The 20,039-nt window shown below is 52.1% G+C and overlaps 1 protein-coding gene across 1 annotated transcript in view; it reads left to right on the forward strand.

The window, feature by feature from the left end:
- Positions 1-5,917: 5,917 nt before the first annotated feature.
- LOC137599338 (adenylate cyclase type 1-like) overlaps positions 5,918-20,039 on the forward strand; it is a 29,836-nt gene continuing 15,714 nt past the window's right edge. The window contains exons 1-8 of the mRNA XM_068320200.1: positions 5,918-7,793; positions 8,345-8,494; positions 12,582-12,700; positions 13,307-13,418; positions 17,681-17,808; positions 18,080-18,238; positions 19,133-19,274; positions 19,359-19,514. Coding sequence (XP_068176301.1) covers positions 7,170-7,793; positions 8,345-8,494; positions 12,582-12,700; positions 13,307-13,418; positions 17,681-17,808; positions 18,080-18,238; positions 19,133-19,274; positions 19,359-19,514 — 1,590 coding nt within the window. The 5' untranslated portion in view covers positions 5,918-7,169. The remainder of the gene's footprint in view (positions 7,794-8,344; positions 8,495-12,581; positions 12,701-13,306; positions 13,419-17,680; positions 17,809-18,079; positions 18,239-19,132; positions 19,275-19,358; positions 19,515-20,039) is intronic.

Raw genomic sequence — 20,039 nt, forward strand, 5'->3', positions numbered from 1 at the left:
TGTGTGAACACGTGGTCCGTTGTGTATCTTTCAATTAGGAGCAGCCCAAACACACACACACACACCTCTCCATTTGTCCCCACCCAGGATACTTGTGAAGCTCCACCCTCCTGGCGTCGCTTCACCTTCACCTCTAAATGTGTTTTCCTGCGTCCGTCCGTCCGTTTGTCGGTCTGTCGGTCGGTCGGTCGGTGGGGGTGGGGTTTAACTGAATGAAGACGACGGAGGCTGGTCGGCTTCCCTGTCGCCCCGGATCGGGTTTGGGAGTGAAAATCCTCCAGGGAAGCACTAATCCCTGACTGTCGGGAGCAATTTGATTCCGTAAGCAAAGCTTCCTCGTTCCCTCGCTCCGTCTCTATTTATAGCCCCCTTAAGCTGCTGTGTGTGCCACTGTTTACATTCAGAGCCCCCACTCTTTAGATTTAGAGCTCACCCCCCCCACACACACATCTTCCAGTCTTCCAGAGGGGGTGGGGGGGAGATGGACAGATAGATTATGAGGAAGAGGGTCAGACGGATAGAGGAGGTGAGACGGGGGGAGATGTAAAGCGACAAGCAGATCAGAGTGTGTGTTCCAGAGGGAGACGAGGGGGGAGACGAGGAAGCGTTGACATTTTGGGGGAACTCTGCGCTGGACTCATCCTCGGTCAGGACCAATAACTTCTCAACTTTCCGTCGGTTGCCTGGCAACCTAGAATTAGACCAGCACATTACTGTTGTCGAGCTGCAAATCGCTTTTTTTTTTTTTTCTCCTTACGTTGTGGATTAAAGAAAGAAACACGAGCTGCTAATCGTTTCCTCTATGCTAACATAAGCTAAGGGGTCGTGTTTATCACATCTGTTTGTTTGTTTGTTTGTTTGTTTGTGTGACAACAACAACAACCTGATGCGCGTCAGAATGACTCGTACCGTCGTGGCGATGGGACAGGCTTGAATAAAGTTTTTTTCTGTTTGGCGTCTTCCTGTCCTCTTCCTGTTTGTTCCTGGAGGTCGTCTCCACCCCCCCACAGCCCCCCCCCACCACCAACAGCTGACAAGTAGCAGTTGAAGGCAGCAGCTAACATTTAGCTCATTATGTAGATGCTAATCATCAGTTGGCGCACAGGCCAGACCCCGGGGGGAGGGGGGCTCTGGCGGCGCTGCATTCACGGTTTTAGCACACAAACAAAGCGACGGATGGACGGCGTCGGCGTAAACCGGTTATGTCATTTAAGGTGACGGAGGAGCGATGAGACACGCCCCCACTTGTGTTTCCTGCCCGGCGTCGGTAACGCAATCAGACGTGGCGCTCGCAGCTGCTTACTTCCTGTTCCAGAGGAAGTATAACGAATGGCGGGAGCTGACATCGCTTCCTGCCACGTGGGCGTGGTTTCAGACGCCCGTAAATCGTGACGCTCTCGGATTTCACTCATTAGCTTCTCTTCCGCCAGCCGAGAGTCCTGATTTCCAAACATCGATTGGGATCAATAATTCACAGCGGTGCGTTAATATTTGATGTGTGGCGGCGTGATCTTCCAGGGCAAAGCGTGAGGCGGCACACACTCGCGGCTCCCGGTGATTGTTTGTGATGATGGCGCTTCCAGAGCGCCGCGGAGACGCTGTTGAATATTTCATGCGTGGGGGGTTGACGTGTGAAGTCAACGCCGGGTCGCAGTCACCGGGGGCGTCGCCGGGTCGCGGCCCCGCCCCCCGGATCGATCGCTGCATTCACCTGCTGAGGACCATTGAGCTATTGAACCACATTTGTAGGATAGACAGCAACACCTTCATCTGACGCCTTTTTAATCCTGTCATGTGATCCAGTCCCGGCGAGTTCTTGATTTTGATTGGCTGCAGGATGAGAATTCATTTCCGCTTTGCCACCAGTTCTACAGGAATCTGCTGACTGCGGACGTTTTGGCGTCAACATTGTGAACTATTCTACACTTTTCCTCCGTCATACAAGCCCCTCCCCCTCCAGAATGGAAGGGTCTACTTCCTGATGCAAGCGTTACTTCTCGGTGAAAGTGGTAGTGGAGCGTCACTTCCTGGCAGAAGTGGATGTTACTTCCTGGTGAAAGTGGTTGTGGAGCGTTACTTCCTGGTGGAAGCGCATGTTACTACCTGATGGAAGTGGCTGTGGAGTGTTACTTCCTGGTGGAAGCGGTTGTGGAGCGTTACTTCCTGGTGGAAGCGGTTGTGGAGCGTTACTTCCTATTGGAAGCGGCTGTGGAGCGTTACTTCCTGGTGGAAGCGGCTGTGGAGCATTACTTCCTGGTGGAAGCGGATGTTACTTCCTGGTGGAAGCGGCTGTGGAGCGTTACTTCCTGGTGGAAGCGGCTGTGGAGCGTTACTTCCTGGCTGGGTTCTGTGTGTTTCCTCTTGGAGAAGATCAAATTTCTCCACAATCTTCGAGGAAGCGTTTTGACCCTTGGGATCCGTCTTGAACGGCTAGCAGCGATGATGCTAATCCCGCTAATCGTATTTCTTCATCTCGGATTCCGAACGGTCGGGTCGACCACTTCCTGCCGCCTTCGCGGCGCTGTCATGGTGACGGGCGGGAACGGAACCCATTTACCTTCCACTGGAGAGACTATTCCACCAGGATGACCCCTAATCCCACTCTACCGTCCACAGCGACTCGACGGCCTCCTAAAAGCCGAGTCATTAGGTCGTCGCTGGCGCACCGTCGGGGACGATTAGCGTCATCATCCGCCTGATGGAGGAGAATTATCCCGTCGCTGCGACTCAGAGGAGACTTAAAAGCCTCCTCTTTCCTCCGCGCCAGAAGTTGTAGATTTCTTTGTGCGTGGAAGAGTCGGGTCCGTTCCATCTTTCATCACCTTCGCGATCAGATTGAATGGTCTCCGTTGCCGCGGCAGCAGATTCTATCGTTCATTTGCATTCATCTTGAATTGTATCGCATTCATATTTCAGCCGCGTTCATGTAAAATTCTCTCATAAGCACTCGGAGGGGAAATTCATAAAGAACGCAGAACAATCTGGCAGGGCTTTTTAAAAATAAAAAAAACTTCCAGAGACGCAACTGGTGCCACATGAAAGAGGTTCTGTGTGTGTGCGTGTGTGTGTGTGTGTGTGTGTGTGTGTGCGTGTGTGTGTGTGTGTGTGTGTGTGTGTGTGTGTGTGTGTGTGTGTGTTTAAACGATGCTTGCTTTGGAAATGTTTCTCAGCTTTGCTCCAGCATCTCTTGCTGAGGGAGATGAGAGGAGCTGACACACAGAATTAAAAATATCTCTCAATAGCACTCCCACACACACACCGCAACCCAAGAGGCCACACACACTCATTCACACACACACACACACACATTCACACACACACATTCACACACAGCCTGCTGCTGAACGCTCTCTTTTTTTGTGCCTCGTCTTCCTCCGCCCCCCCCGTGCGTGTATGGATATATACATGCAATCTGCCGGGCCTTTAGGAAGACAGTAAAGTGGCGTCGCCGAGTCGTCACAGACAGATTTAAGGGAACTGAACCCCCTTTGAAAAACGGGGGTTCGGTAAACGGGCAGCAGAGACACCCGTCTGTGATGTCATCAACATTCCGAGCAGTTTAACGTTGGTGCTAACTCCTCCTGAGTTAGCAGCTAATGCTAATTCATACACGCTTTGATTCGGCGCCATTTCTGCTCGCCGTTACGCCTTTTGTTCCGCACCTTTTCGGCGGAGCGCGAAAAAGTGCGGAATTCGAGCGCCGCTCGTCTGCACTGATGTAATTAAGATGTTCGTCTTAAAAAGTACAGATCGCTGCTTCCTGTTAGAATAAATCCATGTAGCGGCGGCGGCGGCGAGCTCTTTTATCCGCTGCATAAATCTCGCCATTTATGCATGAGGTTTTGTTCCCGCGTTGATCCCTTCCGCCTGTCGGCGTGGAGCTAATTGTTCCGAGCGTAAACACACGAACGCGCTCAAGGACAGGAAATCACCTGGAACGCCCGGAGGTCGCAGGTGTGACGCCGAGTCGCGCTGACATTTCCAAACTTTATTATAAATGCATGAATTTGCGGCGTCCACACGTGCGTCTTGGCGCTCTTCGCGCCCTCCGTCTTGTTTCCCTCCAGTCACCTTTGGAAGCTTTCATGTGCGCCGCCCAATCCTTCATGCCGGAGCCTCAATTTGGAGAAATGTCAGTGAGCACAATGAGCTGGGGGGGCGGGGCCTGGCGGGGGCGCCGTGTCGCCGCGGATACGCGACGCAATCGCCTCCGGAAAAAGCGCCAGGAAGAAACTGGTGTCAGGGGAGACGGGAGACGGGTGTCGGATTGGGAAACACCTCGGCAGCGTATCAGTCACAACTGCTGGCTTCCTGCCTCTGTTGCCATGACAACGGGGGTCTGTCAAGGTATCCTGGAAGAGAAGAGGGATGGTCCAAAAAAATGTGCAGCTGTCACTTAGTTGAGCAGCGAGAGAAACGGATCTGAAAATAATCCCAAATTTTATTTTTCCAAATCTACGAGAAATTGTTAGCAGAGCGGCTTCGACCCACAGGAAGCTGAGGTTCGCCGTTAGAAACAGGAAGTCAGGAAAACGTACAAAAGGTTCGGATTTAAACCAAAAGGAAGTTGAGCTTTATTTTGTTTTAACTTTATTCAAATCACTCAGACGACATTTCTAACAGCAGAAGATGCGACCGCTGGAGGTTTCTGATTGGCTGTCGCTCTTTCAAATGAACCAATCACCTTCTTGGAAGCGTCGTGACCCACAAACGTCAGAGCCCAACCCAGACGCTGGTTGGTTCTGAACCGACCAATTAAAAGCGAGTCCGACCCTGAACGCGTTTCCATGACGATTATTGTCCAATGGTTCAGGTGTGTTCTTCGTGGATGTTGCTTACAGCTGATTGGCTGGTAAACAACCTGCTTGTTGTTTAACATTCCATCTTCAGACATTCACAGGGTGATAATGAAGCTCTTCTCGCTCTGCGGCCGATCAATTCTCATCATTGATTGGAGCTTTATCCCAACGCCAGCTGTAACACTGAATACGATCTCCGTTAGCGGGACCACCGTCGTATTCCGCGCCCCCCCCACACGAGGTCAGATTGTCTTTCCTCCTCCCGCCGTGACCCTGCTGACCTATTGATTCCTGAAGCGCCGGACGAAAGCGGATATTGACGACATACTAATTGACCGTGTGCATGTGGAGACTTCACATTGACGCCTGTGACGGCGAGACGGTCGTCAGAGATCTCCACCATCCGACGCCTCCAAGGAGACTCGGGTCCTCTGAAGGTCGAGGGTTTCACCAGGACGGTGGTTTTGCTTCTGTTCAGTTGAGGGATGTGATTTTGATTGAAGCTGAGCATCACATTAAACATGTATTGATTGTTAGCTTCAGGAGCTAATTTTTAGCGCGACAGCTCAGAACCTGCTGGACGGATGTCCGGGAGTCTGGATGGAATGATTCACGGGTCAGGAAAGAACGCCTTCAGTCAGAGAAAGTTGTGTCGAAATTCTAGAGGTTTGTTTTACGGTTCCCTTCTTGTGGAGGTGTGGTTTGGTGCACGATGGACACTAACCCAGCCTTGTGATCTGAATCTGGACCGGGATCATGCTTTGGATCCAGATCAGGATCATGCTCTGAATCCATATCAGGATCCTGCTCTGGATCCGGATCATGCTATGGATCCGGATCAGGATCATGCTCTGGATCAGGATCATGCTCTGGATCAGGCTCAGGCTCTGGATCAGGCTCTAAATCTGGATCAGGATCATGCTCTGGATCCGGATCATGCTCTGGATCCGGATCATGCTATGGATCTGGATCAGGATCAGGGTCTGAATCAGGATCATGCTCTGGATCTGGATCAGGCTCTGGATCAGGATCCGGATCAGGATCATGCTCTGGATCAGGATCATGCTCTGGATCAGGATCCGGATCAGGATCATGCTCTGGATCAGGATCATGCTGGATCCACTGCATGAATGTCTTTGCTGCTCCAGTCAAACGTGATGTGTCTGCTGATCGATATATTTTATTTCCTACTTGATCAGCTGATCAAACATTCTTTCAGATGTTGGCTTCAGAACACTATTGATCAGATCTGATTGGCGTCATTAACCCCTAGGTGCCCACACATAAACCTCCCCTCCATTGATTCCCGCTGCAGATGTGGAATGACTTCGGTTTCACGTGAAACTTTCGGTTCACGTGGGCGGAGATCAAACCACACGTGACCAAAGACGTGTGGAAATAACCACGACACTCGTGTGAAAGAAAAAAAGTTTGTGAAAACGTTGTTTGGATTTCCTTTTGAAATTTTTATTCATCTTGAACCAAACCCCAACTCGCACGTGCGAACGCGTGACTTTCACGTGACATTTTTACAGGTGAGTCCACGCACGCGAACGACACACCCCCCCTTTTCCACAACAATGGTGCATCACATTTTGGGGGGGGGGGGGGTGCGCGTCATCATCTCACACTTGCACTCAAATTTGTGCAAAAAAAAACGTGTGCGTTTCCACGCGGTCTTTGCGCGAACCGTTCACCTTTCCCGCGCGTTTGCACGCTGCGCCCTGACTCTGCAATAAAACCAAATGAGGGGAAGAGACGCGGGAAAGACCGAATCGCTGCTATATTGGACCATCCGCCCGGCGCAGCGGGGGCTATTTTTAGCCGGGAACTACATCAGCTCTGACTGCAGCGCGCCGTGGAGGGAAATCACCAGCGCTGCTCCGCGAACCAACCGCCGACCAACCGCCGCCGTTTCACACCTCAGATCGGAACACGTGGAGGGTTATTAACGCGCGTGAGGGGCGACGGGAGAGGAGAAAGTGACGCCGGGGGAGCAGTCTTGTCGGAGGGTTCGGTGCCCGCCGAGCGCAGGATGGTAACCCCGTGTGAGGCACCGCGGGTGGTCCGATAGAGGGAGGGGGGAGAGAGTGAGGTGGGGGGAGAGAGAGGCTCATTGGTCGGGCTACTTTCCTGACGACACACCAACAGTCGTCAACCTGTGGAAAGGGCGTGCGCGCTCCGCGTCTCCACGGCCACCCTCTCCCCTCTCGGACTCCGAGCTCCCACATCCAGGACGCATGAACCGGGAGAGGGTGCCAGTTCGATTCCCCGCGGAAGAAGAAGAAGGAGGAGGAGGAGGAGAGGAGCAGAAAAGTTGAAGAAGAAGGGGAGTATAGGGGGGGGAGGGTCGCGCACCGTCCCCGCTTCATGCATGGCCGGAACATGGAGGAGATGCCATTCGAAAGAGTCAAGACCCGGCGGAGGAAGGGTCACTGCCCGGCCGGCGCGCCCCTGGGAGCCATCGCCTGTGAGGACGAGTTCAACAGCCCGGAGCTGGAGGCGCTGTTCCAGAGCTACAACCTGAAGCTGGAGCAGACCGCCACCCTCAAGGCGCTGGCGGTGCTCATCGTGGCCGCGTCCGCGCTGTCGCTGGTGGAGCTGCTGTCCAGCCCGCGCCTCACCTTATCCAAGGGCTCGTACCCGGTGCACTGCGTGGTCTTCCTCTCGCTCTTCATCGTCACCAACGTCAAGTACCTGCAGGTGACGCAGCTGCAGCAGATCGCCAAGCTGTCGCTGCTGTTCAGCTTCACCTTCGCGCTGCTCTGCTGCCCGTTCCCGCTGCTGGCGCTCGGCGCGGCGGAGCCGGTGAGCGCCGCCGCCGGCGCGCCGGAGCAGGGCATGTGGCAGCTGATGCTCGTCACGCTGGTGGCCTACGTGCTGCTGCCGGTGCGGACGCTGCTGGCGGTGCTGTTCGGGGTGATGCTGGCCGCGTCCCACTTCATTGTCATAGCGACGTCCCTCAGCGGGAGGAAGCAGAGGCTGTGGAGACCGGTAAGCGGACCCTCAAGGGTTAAAAACACCAATCAAGGATCGATTCCTGCTCCCAGTTAGTTTGTAGGATTCAAGTTTCACTTTTACGCACAGCTGTGAGGAAGAGGAGGAGCTAGAGTCAGGGTTCTAGATGACCTTAAAGTGGGACTAGAACCGAATCCATCCGCCCGCCAAAAATAGATCCAAGAGGTGGAGATAAAAGCGATAAAAGCATCAAATCTGTGATGTCACTTTTATTTTTAGCGAGCGGAGGAATACAATCAGGACGAAACTCCATCCTTTTAGAAGGCTGCCTTTGACCTTTCACCTCTGACCTTTACGGAATCGATGACAGAAGGTTCATCATCCAGATTAAAGCGAGCGGCGTGATCGATAGTTCCTGATCAGTGAGTGATAATACGCTCTGTTCTTTAAGTCAGGCTGTAATCCATGCCGTTTAATCCACCCTATGGATTAATGGAGGTTCGTGACGTCTAATCCAGGATGTGTGATTGCACACATGTGGACATGTGACGCTGTTTCATGTGTGTGTGTGTGTGTGTGTGTTGCAGCTGGTGGCCAACGCCGTGCTGTTCGTCAGCGTCAACCTGTCGGGGGCCTTCGTGAGGATCCTCACCGAGCGAACGCAGAGGAAAGTCTTCCTGCAGGCGCGCAACTGCATCGAGGAGCGGCTGAGGCTGGAGGACGAGAACGAGAAGCAGGTGAGGCGGCGGCGGCGGCGTGAGACCGGAAGCGGTCCCGCGCCTCCACGCGGGTCAGGTGGGTCCAGGTGGTCCAGGTTCCTCTCACTTGTAAAAACACGCCGACGTGACTCCAAACCGACTCCACGTGCGAAGGTGTGGCCCTAGAATAAACCCCGCCTTCTGCCCAGTCACCTAGGATAGGCTCCGCCCCCTTACCAAGGCGGACCTGCTGACACGTTTGTGCACCAGTCCGGCCAATGGTTGTGTGACGTTTACCCTTTGCATTCGCTGTCGCTGCGTTTCCTCTTTGGGTGAATTCCAATCTGAATCCAGTTTGTGTTTCACAGCTTTGATTCAGATGTGAATCCAGTTTGTGTTTCACAGCTTTGATTCAGATGTGAATCCAGTTTGTGTTACACAGCTTTGATTCAGATGTGAATCCAGTTTGTGTTTCACAGCTTTGATTCAGATGTGAATCCAGTTTGCATTCCGTGGCAGCAATTCAAATTGGAATCCGATGTGGAACCACGTGTGAAGGCGTGTTTGTCAGAGAACACTGTTCTTCCTCATCCCTGTAGTAACTCACTCCTCGGGTCCAAACCGGGACTCGACCAGAGCCCCTCCCCCCTCCTCTGAGCGCCCGCCTCCTCCTCTGAGCCCCCCCCCCACCCTCTGAGCGCCGCCGTTCATCAGATCTCCACGTTCTCTTCCTCCTCTTTTCTTTTTCCGGCTTCAGGTGTCGATGTATTCTAACAACCTGCCCACCGCCACGCAGTAACTATGACAGCAGCTATTTAAGGAAAGAACAATTACTGCGGCGGCACCGGCGCCACACATGCCGCCCCCTCCCAGCACACCTACACCAACAACTTAACAAAGGAGCAATCAGGACGCTTTAACACGCACAAACACTTTGTTACGCGCCTCAACCCACCCACACCGGGGGCTCTATGGAGAATTAATTACCCCGTGTGAGCGACATGCCTCGGCGCACGTCTGGCCCGTACGCAGCGCCGGCGCGCACCTGGGCGCCGCCGATTAGACGAGGATGCGTCTCCCCCGGCGGTGACCGCCACCCTTCTGACAGGTAATTATAAAAGCAGATTGGCTCCACGGCCCCCCCACCCCAGGAAAGGTCACAGTTTATCTGGGGGCGTGGAACCAGACCCCTGATTGGGATCAAGCAACCGGTCCGATCCGATCCGGTCAGATCTGGTCCGATCAGATCCGGTCTGGTCCGATCTGGTGCGGTCCGGTCCGATACGGTCTAATCAGGTCCAGTCTGGGCTGATCAGGTTTGGTCTGATCCAGTCCGGTCTGGTCCAGTCTGGTCTGGTCTGGTTTGGTCTGGTTTGGTCTGATCCAGTCCGGTCTGGTCCAGTCTGATTCGATCTGGTCCGGTCAGATCCGCTTTGGTCCAATCTGGTCCGGTCTGGTCTTGTCTGATCCGGTCCGATCCAGTCCGATCTTGTCCGGTCAGATCCGGTTTGGGCTGATCCGGTTCGATTCAATCCAGTCCAGTCTGGGCTGATCTGATCCGGTCCGATCCAGTCTGATCCATTCAGGTCTGGTCCGATCTCTTCAGATCCGATTTGGTCCGATCTGATGCAGTCCCATCTGATCCGGTTTAATCTGATGCAGTCTGGTCTGATCCAGTTCGGTCCAGTCTGGTTTGGTCTGATCCGGTCCAGTCTGGTTTGGTCTGATCCGGTCCGGTCTGGTTTGGTCTGATCCGGTCCAGTCTGGTTTGGTCTGATCCGGTCCAGTCTGGTTTGGTCTGATCCGGTCCAGTCTGGTTTGGTCTGATCCGGTCCAGTCTGGTTTGGTCTGATCCGGTCCAGTCTGGTTTGGTCTGATCCGGTCCAGTCTGGTTTGGTCTGATCCAGTCCAGTCTGGTCTGATCCAGTTCGGTCCGGTCTGGTTTGGTCTGATCCGGTCCAGTCTGGTCTGATCCAGTTCGGTCCGGTCTGGTTTGGTCTGATCCGGTCCAATCCGTTCCAGTCCGAACCAGTCCGATCCGATCCCGTTTGATCCGATCTACCCGCTCCGGATCGATGGACGATCGCGTCACACGATGCATTCAGGGACCCAACGGACAAAACAGCTCCCGCTGTGTCAGAGGGGTCACACAGTCGTCAGCTGGGTTTCTGAGGCATTATGGGATGGATTCCCATGAAACTAAAGGAGGAAATGAAGACATTAAACAGATCTCTTTTTAAATCTGCTGCTTCTGAAACATTTTCTCCAGTTTAGTGAAATCTACCCCACCCCCCCCGGTGATTCATCATTCATTCACCGCCGTTTGACTTCCTGCTCCAGTTTGACTCCACGCCGCTGCAGGCGAGACGGGGTGCACAAACAAACACATGTAGATGTGTGTGTGTGTGTGTGTGGGGGGGGGGGGGTTGATTTATCAATCCGACTGCTGCGGCGGGGCGGGACGCGATCTCAGGGGGGGGTCAAACCCACAACCTTCCTGCTGAGGAGCAGCGACGTTCTTCGTCTCAATCCAAACAGAATTCCAGACCTTTCATCAGAAGAAGAAGCCGTCTGCCGACGCTGTCGGGGGCGTGGCCTCTGCTCAGCAGGGGTCACCTCAGGTCAAACTGAACCCACACCAACGAAGAAGAAGAAGAGGAAGAAGAGGAAGAACAAAAGTTTGATTCAGTCTCTGGTTCAGCTAAAGGTTCAAGGTTTCATGAAGGACGACTTCAGCTTCCAGCGCAGAGTGAGACGTCGTGTCCTAACGCAGCTTTGATGATTCCTCCTCCTCTTCCATGTCCTCTTCCTCTCCCTCTTCGTCTTCTTCCTCCACCTCTTCCTCTTCTACCTCTTTCTCTACTTCTGGACAACTGTGGAGGCAAACACTCCCTGGGAAGGAGAGAAGCCTCCTCCTGGACTGTAGTACAGGGACTGTACCGGACAGCAAAGACCCTTTCCCTGAGGTCCACATCACATCTCTGTTTTTAACCCTGCGGTGTCCAGCCAGTGTCCCTCCTGTCCCCTTCAGGAGACAGTCTTTCATGCTTTCAGTGGGTGTGGGAGACTAGCAGTGCTCTTCACTCTTCTGACAAATGTTTTTAATTTGTTCAGTGAAAACTTTAGTATCAGGAAATTCATCTAGAAAGTGGCAGCTTTTAAATTTTATTTCTGGGGAGGCAAAACTCGCAATTTCTGTGAGCAGGAAGAGGAGAACTGAAAACAATACTGCTCCAGAAGCAGCTCCTGTTTTCTGCTGTAACATCAGACGTCGCTATAAAATAACAAAAGACCTGAATAACTTCAGGAACATCTGGTGTCATGTGGTGGTGTCCTATGTACTTTAGTTGATGATCACCTCACTTTTGCAAACTTCCTGTTATAATGAACTAATTTTTAAATTGTATTTCCTTTTATTTATTGGTGTTTAGTGTTTTTGAAGTTTCATCTAATGTAAAATTGTAAAATGTTCTGAATGTGATTAGAGTGTTTTTGCACAAAAAAAAAAAAACTTTCTCTACTTCCTCTTCCTCCTCCTTCACTTCCTCTTCCTCCTGCTCTTCCTCCACCTCTTCCTCTTCTTCCTCTTTCTCTACTTCCTCCTCCTCTTCCTCCACCTCTTCCTCTTCTTCCTCTTTCTCTACTTCCTCCTCCTCCTGCTCTTCCTCCACCTCTTCTTCCTCTTTCTCTACTTCCTCCTCCTCTTCCTCCACCTCTTCCTCTTCTTCCTCTTTCTCTACTTCCTCCTCCTCTTCCTCCTTCTCTACTTCCTCCTCTTCCTCCTCCTTCACTTCCTCCTGTTCCTCCTCCTCCTCCATTAACAACTAAGTCTTACTTTTCTTCTTCAGATTATAATCTGAGTGTGTTTTAATGAACTTTGAACCTGAACGATGGTTCCACAATTTGCTGCGTCGTGTTTCCATTGATCTTCCTCCTCCTTCTCTTCCTCTTCCTCTTCCTCTTCCTCTTCCTCCTCCTCTTCCTCTTCTTCCTGGTTCTTCCTCCTCGTTTGCGTCCGGAACAAAGCGTGAATCCATTTGTCGGCTCACACCTGCACAAACACGTTTGTCCTCCCCCCTCAAAGTTCTGACATGGTGCCCCCCCCACACTCTCTCTCCCTCCCCAGGAGCGTCTGCTAATGAGCCTCCTGCCCAGGAACGTTGCCATGGAGATGAAGGAGGACTTCCTGAAGCCACCTGAGAGGATCTTTCACAAGATCTACATCCAACGTCACGACAATGTCAGGTATGGGGTCGTCATGACAACCACGGCTCGCGGAGGCGTGTTGCCGGGAGTGGGGGGGGGGGCGGAGTCAGGTGTCACACGCCGCCACGTCAAAGTCAAGAGCAGGAGGACGGCTCCGGAGGGGAGCAGCGCTGACGTGTTCCTGAACACGCTTGGGTCACGTAATGAGGCGTGTTCCGGAGCGGCAGCGCCCCCTGCTGGTCCAGCATGCTTGCAGATCTCCAGATGTTCTCAACTGTCATGGCGGCCTGACATCACCCCAAACTGGGGCGATACTCTAGCATCATGCTAACGCTATCGCTAACATCAGGGGCTATTAAAGATGTGGTTCACATGGCAGGAAGGCAGGTGATTGGACCAGGTGTGTAGAGGGGCGTGGCCGCTTGATGACGGGCGTTTGTCGGCTGGACAAACGCTTTGTCGGACTTTCATTCCTGTTCTTGATCCCATGATGCTTTGCTCCATCCTCTGTTCCGTCACTGGATCAGTCGTCATGACGATAGATAGAGAGAACAGATAGAACAAATCGATCACACAAAGAAACACGACCCCTGGCTTAGGGTTAGTGTGACCCCTGAGTGACCCCTGACCCCTGTCGTCCTGCAGCATCCTATTCGCCGACATCGTGGGCTTCACCAGCCTGGCGTCTCAGTGCACGGCGCAGGAACTCGTCAAGCTGCTCAACGAACTCTTCGGGAAGTTTGACGAACTGGCCACGGTAGGCGCTCTTCCTCCTTCACCTGCATCATCATCATCATCAGTGGGGTCCATCCAATCAGGACGCTCCTTTTAGCTCCGTTTTGGTCTCTGAGGGGAAACACCGGAGCGATGATTTAAGACGTTTTTACGCCTCCGATGTGTTTTTCCTCATCAGGATCTAATTTTAACACGGGTGTGAACGCGCCGGCGCTAATCCATTAGCTTAAGATGCTAATTCCAGGAGCGGAACGGCGCTTCCTGGAAACGGATCCGCGGAACGGGACGACGGCGCGTTTCTTCCGTTAATAACGGAACCGATGGTGCAGCTGGCGTTCAGTTTTATCTTCCGTTATGAGATCAAGAAGCCGAGGTGGGGGTGGGGGGTTCAGGTGGTGGTGGGGGGTGCTCCAGCTTGTGCCTGTTGTTCCTCAGCAACGCAGAAAGCCTCCAAGAAAACTGAATGTATTATTTATTTAGTCCAGGAGCTCATTTATTATACGGAGACGTATATTGATCTAATAGTGGAATAAAGCTGAGGAGGAAGAGGAGGAGATGAAGGTCAAGGAGGAGCGGGAACTGGAAGGTGAGGGAGGGATGGACTGGTTTTAGATCGAAGGAGGAGATAATGGCTGAGCAGGTGTGTGTGTGTGTGTGTGTGTGTGTGTGTGTGTGTGTGTGTGATAGCTTATCTACCACTAGATCACTTCTATTAATACTGCATGAGCTTATTTATCAGCTGATTTACTTGGTTTTTTTGGGGGGGGGCGGGTCGGGTGGGGGTTCAATCCACTTCAGATCCACCTCCAAGCATTCACATGTAGAACCAAATCCAGATCCGGTTCCTAATCCGGTTCTGGGAGGTTAAAATATCCAAGGATGTATTTTTGGGGATTTTTGTCCCTCTAGTGGTCACATGAGGCAACTGCATCTTTAACAACGGCCCCCCCCCCTCGACCGGTCGCCGGATGGTCGGATGAATTCCTGACGCGCCATTGGTTGTCGCCAGGAGGTCGTTTGTGAAACTGTTAGCCGCTGCCGCCCCCCCCCCCCACAGGACTGCTAATTGTTTGCTAAATTAACTTCTACCCGCCTCGCTGGAGCTTTCAAACCAATCTTTATTGACAGTCGTCAACAGCCTGACGGGTCCAGCGGGTCGTTTTCTCGCACACGGAGGCGGGACAAATTAAAACCATCCGTCGGCGCTTAGCGCCAAACCGGAAGGACAGGAAGTACAAACGTGAAGGACGGATGTGAATGAGATGAATTCCTGAGGGTTTGATGTCATTCAGGTCGACTGTCGGCCGTCAGCGCTCAGATTTACGCCGATGGTCACTTCCTGTATGTGGACCCATTAAACACATTAACCTTTAGAAACCGATCTGATCCTCAGCGCCACGTCTGCATTTAATCCCAACGTCACGACCGTCTCCTCAGCAGAGGAGGAGAGGCACCTCTCTCCACTGTTTACTCACACACACACACACACACACACACACACACACACACACACACACACACACACACACACACACACGGGTCACGTGATCAGTAGGATTATCTCTTCAGTTCATTCTGCAGCCCAGCGATCGGTCACGGCTTAACGCTGGGAGAGTCAGATACGAGGCGAGATGTGGCTCCTATCTGCAGGCTGAAGGCCATTATATGGAAATCTCTTGACGGGGGTGTATACACTACGTGTGTGTGTGTGTGTGTGTGTGTGTGTGTGTGTGTGTGTGTGTGTAGCCACAGCTGCATCCTAATTGAGATTTATACCCTGTCGTGTTAGCCGAAGAGAGATGCACTTTCAAAGCGACTCTGTCGCCGCCGCGTGCCACGCAACACGTTTCCTCCCCAGAGGCTCGACTCAAACTGAAGATTAAGAGACGCGCGGCGGATTCAACCCAAACCTTTATCGAAACTGTAATGAAGACGAACCAATCCGGCCGCCGACTTCGCCTCCATCTTGGCGAAAGCGTCCCCTCTCGGCCGGTTTACCGCTTCACCGCCAAAAGCGCACAGATATCTGTCTTTTGAGACGTGGCGTGCTGTCAGATGATCATTTCTCCCTCATTTGTGCTCACACACACACACACACACACACACACACACACACACACACACACACACACACACACACACAGACAGGAATAATCATCCACGTTCTGAATTCTTATATCCTCCCACGCCAGAATCTTTCTGCTCCCGTGAGCAGAAAACCAGTGGACCCGTCTCCTCACTTCTCATCTCTACCTCTAACCCTGCAGTTGTCATGAATCCACGGTGTGTGTGTGTGTGTGTGTGTGTGTGTGTGTGTGTGTGTCTCAGAGTTTTGTGGTTATACCAGTGTGATTTTCTGATGACTGAGTGACACAGAGCTAAATGGAGACCCACACACAGGTATGTGTGTGTTGCAAAGGTGTGTGTGTGTGTGTGTGTGTGTGTGTGTGTGTGTGTGTGTGTGTGTGTGTGTGTGTGTGCGTGCACTGTGACAAATAGCTGATCTGTCTGGGAATACGTGGGCGGGATTCTACTTCAAGAGCATGTCAGAGCAATTAGAGTTGGGCTCAACTACAAACACAACTACCCTAGCACACATATCAGGGTACAGTCAGACCTCCTGTAACAGAGACGTTACCCCTACAGTCAGACCTCCTGTAACAGAGACGTTACCCCTACAGTCAGACCTCCTGTAACAGAGACGTTACCCCCTACAGTCAGACCTGTAACAGAGACGTTACCCCTACAGTCAGACCGCCTGTAACAGAGACGTTACCCCTACAGTCAGACCGCCTGTAACAGAGACGTTACCCCCTACAGTCAGACCTGTAAAAGAGACGTTACCCCTACAGTCAGACCGCCTGTAACAGAGACGTTACCCCTACAGTCAGACCGCCTGTAACAGAGACGTTACCCCTACAGTCAGACTGCCTGTAACAGACGTTACCCCCTACAGTCAGACCTGTAACGGAGACGTTACCCCTACAGTCAGACCTGTAACAGAGACGTTACCCCTACAGTCAGACCGCCTGTAACAGAGACGTTACCCCTACAGTCAGACCGCCTGTAACAGAGACGTTACCCCTACAGTCAGACCGCCTGTAACAGACGTTACCCCCTACAGTCAGACCTGTAACAGAGACGTTACCCCTACAGTCAGACCGCCTGTAACAGAGACGTTACCCCTACAGTCAGACCGCCTGTAACAGAGACGTTACCCCTACAGTCAGACCGCCTGTAACAGAGACGTTACCCCTACAGTCAGACTGCCTGTAACAGAGACGTTACCTCTACAGTCAGACCTGTAACGGAGACGTTACCCCTACAATCAGACTGCCTGTAACAGACGTTACCCCCTACAGTCAGACCTGTAACGGAGACGTTACCCCTACAGTCAGACCTGTAACAGAGACGTTACCCCTACAGTCAGACTGCCTGTAACAGAGACGTTACCCCTACAGTCAGACCTGTAACGGAGACGTTACCCCTACAGTCAGACTGCCTGTAACAGACGTTACCCCCTACAGTCAGACCTGTAACGGAGACGTTACCCCTACAGTCAGACCTGTAACAGAGACGTTACCCCTACAGTCAGACTGCCTGTAACAGAGACGTTACCCCTACAGTCAGACCTGTAACAGAGACGTTACCCCTACAGTCAGACTGCCTGTAACAGAGACGTTACCCCTACAGTCAGACCTGTAACGGAGACGTTACCCCTACAGTCAGACCTGTAACAGAGACGTTACCCCTACAGTCAGACTGCCTGTAACAGAGACGTTACCCCTACAGTCAGACCTGTAACGGAGACGTTACCCCTACAGTCAGACCTGTAACAGAGACGTTACCCCTACAGTCAGACTGCCTGTAACAGAGACGTTACCCCTACAGTCAGACCTGTAACAGAGACGTTACCCCTACAGTCAGACCTGTAACGGAGACGTTACCCCCTACAGTCAGACCTGTAACAGAGACGTTACCCCTACAGTCAGACCTGTAACAGAGACGTTACCCCTACAGTCAGACCTGTAACAGAGACGTTACCCCTACAGTCAGACCTGTAACAGAGACGTTACCCCTACAGTCAGACCACCTGTAACAGAGACGTTACCCCTACAGTCAGACCACCTGTAAAGGGGGGCGTTACAAGTGAGTGAGATCCAGAGACTGTGATCCTTCCAACGCGGCGTGTCCAGGTCAGATCTGCTGGCTGTGAGTCTCCATGGTAACCGATGACCACCCCTTTCCAGACTGTTCCCTCAGATCCGTGTCTCCGTGTTGCAGGAGAACCACTGCCGGCGGATCAAGATCCTGGGCGACTGTTACTACTGCGTGTCAGGCCTGACCCAGCCCAAGGCGGACCACGCCCACTGCTGCGTGGAGATGGGGCTGGACATGATTGACACCATCGCGTGAGTCACATGTGCCCGGGTCAGCAGGTGACCTCTGACCTGCCCCAACCTCATCACCTCCTCCAGCTCTCATTGGTGGACACGTCTGTTATTTTGACGTGACATGCTACTAGCATGTGTTAGCATGCTAATAGCATGTCACATACATAACCCTTGGACTCCCGCCTACTGTTAACTTCGGAATTAGCATTTTCGCTAAATAGAGCCCAGTTTCCAGTCGATGTTCTTGTTCCAATAGTCGAGTTTAAGCTCCTCCCCTCCCCCCTCGCAGGTCGGTGGTGGAGGCCACGGAGGTGGACCTGAACATGCGTGTGGGTCTGCACACGGGACGGGTGCTGTGTGGCGTGCTGGGCCTCAGGAAATGGCAGTATGACGTCTGGTCAAACGATGTCACGCTGGCCAACGTGATGGAGGCCGGGGGGCTGCCTGGGTCAGTGCACACACACACACACACACACACACACACACACACACACACACACACACACACACACACACACACACACACACACACACACACATTGTATCCCAGCAACAGAGAGTACAGCCTTATGATGTGGCGAGCGCTTCTCTCTCCATACGTCCTTTTATAGACTCGTCCATCATTTCACCACTTCTATTATTTATAAGGAAATCCGTAACAAATCCGCTGGACGGACGATAAAAAGAATTAAACACAGTTGGAGTTGTGATAAAATAACGTCTGTCTGATGAATAATTAGCAGAATCTCCATCTGAAGGTTACGAGATCCGTATCTCAGTAATTAGACAGCTTTCGTCTCTATAAATGTGGATAATTATAGACAGATATGGATCCGTTCCGTTAAAGGAGGCTATCAGCTGTAGCGTGGATTAGCGCTGTCGTAGTGACATCTCCTGAGATCCGTCACGTCGTTTTAAACGATCGATGTTGGAAGCTGCTGTAGAAACAAGGAGCGTTTAGGACGTTTTTGTAGTTTAATTATATTTAGATCATCTTGAATAGATTTGGCATTAAGATGGAAGAGAAACACAACCTCCAGATGGGTAAACCTCTATGTACATATATATATATATATATATATATATATATATATATATATATATATATATATATATATATATATATGCATTTAATGCATTTAATGCATTAAATGCTTAGCATGCTAACAGAATGAGATGCTAATGCTGAGATTTGAGCCTTGGTTACAAATTCAACTTTGCAATGAGAGAATGAAATAAAACGCTGACCTCTGCTTGTCAAAGGTCTGCGTTTGATTAAATTATTTCACAGTTTTTTCTTTTAGACGTCCGCCGCTAACCTTGTGTCGTCTGCTCTGCGCAGGAAGGTGCACATCACCCGGACCACCCTGGAGTGTCTGAACGGCGACTACGAGGTGGAGCCTGGGTTCGGCCATGAGAGACATGCCTTCCTGCAGAAGCACCACATCGAGACCTATTTCATCGTGCCATCGCACAGGCGCAAGGTGCGCCGTATTGATGCACCTGCGATCTCTTTGCGGCGTCTGTCCGCTCACGCCCCGTTCCTCTCCGTGTGTTTCCACTTCCAGATCTTTCCGGGTCTCATCCTGTCCGACATCAAACCAGCCAAGAGGATGAAGTTCAAGACGGTGTGCTACCTGCTGGTGCAGCTGATGCACTGCAGGAAGATGTTCAAGGCCGAGATCCCCTTCTCCAACGTCATGACCTGCGAGGACGACGACAAGGTGCGCTGGACGCCTCGGTCGGAACGCTTCTGGTTGAAAAGTCCTGATCGGGCCTTGAAATCCTGCTCGGATTACTAATCTGCTGCACACACTCGCACGCTAATCTGGATTGCTGGATTCTGCAGCATCCTCAGCTCCGTCCTGTGGTACGTTAGCGTTCCTGGTTTGGAGGTAAGCCGGTGGAAGCGATCCGATGAGGACCTGTCATCTTAGCGCGTGCGGACTGGTTGATGCCGGTTGATACTGGTGGCGTTGGTGGGTGTGGCTTCTTCAGGTGTGCTTGTCTGCTTTAGAACCTCCTCAGGTGTCCCAGTTGGTTCTCCTGTTGATGTTGGCGGTTAGCGAATGGCGTCACAAATAGCCCGCAAGCGGTAATCCGCGCATTAGCGCTACATGATTCTGATGAGGTTACATCACGACCGCTGGTAATCACCCACAGTCTGCTATCATCTCCGCTAATAGCATTAGCCACATTGTTGGACGATTATCCAAGTCACCAAAAGCCTAGCATTGAGTTTAATAATG

This window comes from Antennarius striatus, chromosome 7 (assembly GCF_040054535.1).
Source record: "Antennarius striatus isolate MH-2024 chromosome 7, ASM4005453v1, whole genome shotgun sequence".
NCBI lineage: Eukaryota > Metazoa > Chordata > Actinopteri > Lophiiformes > Antennariidae > Antennarius > Antennarius striatus.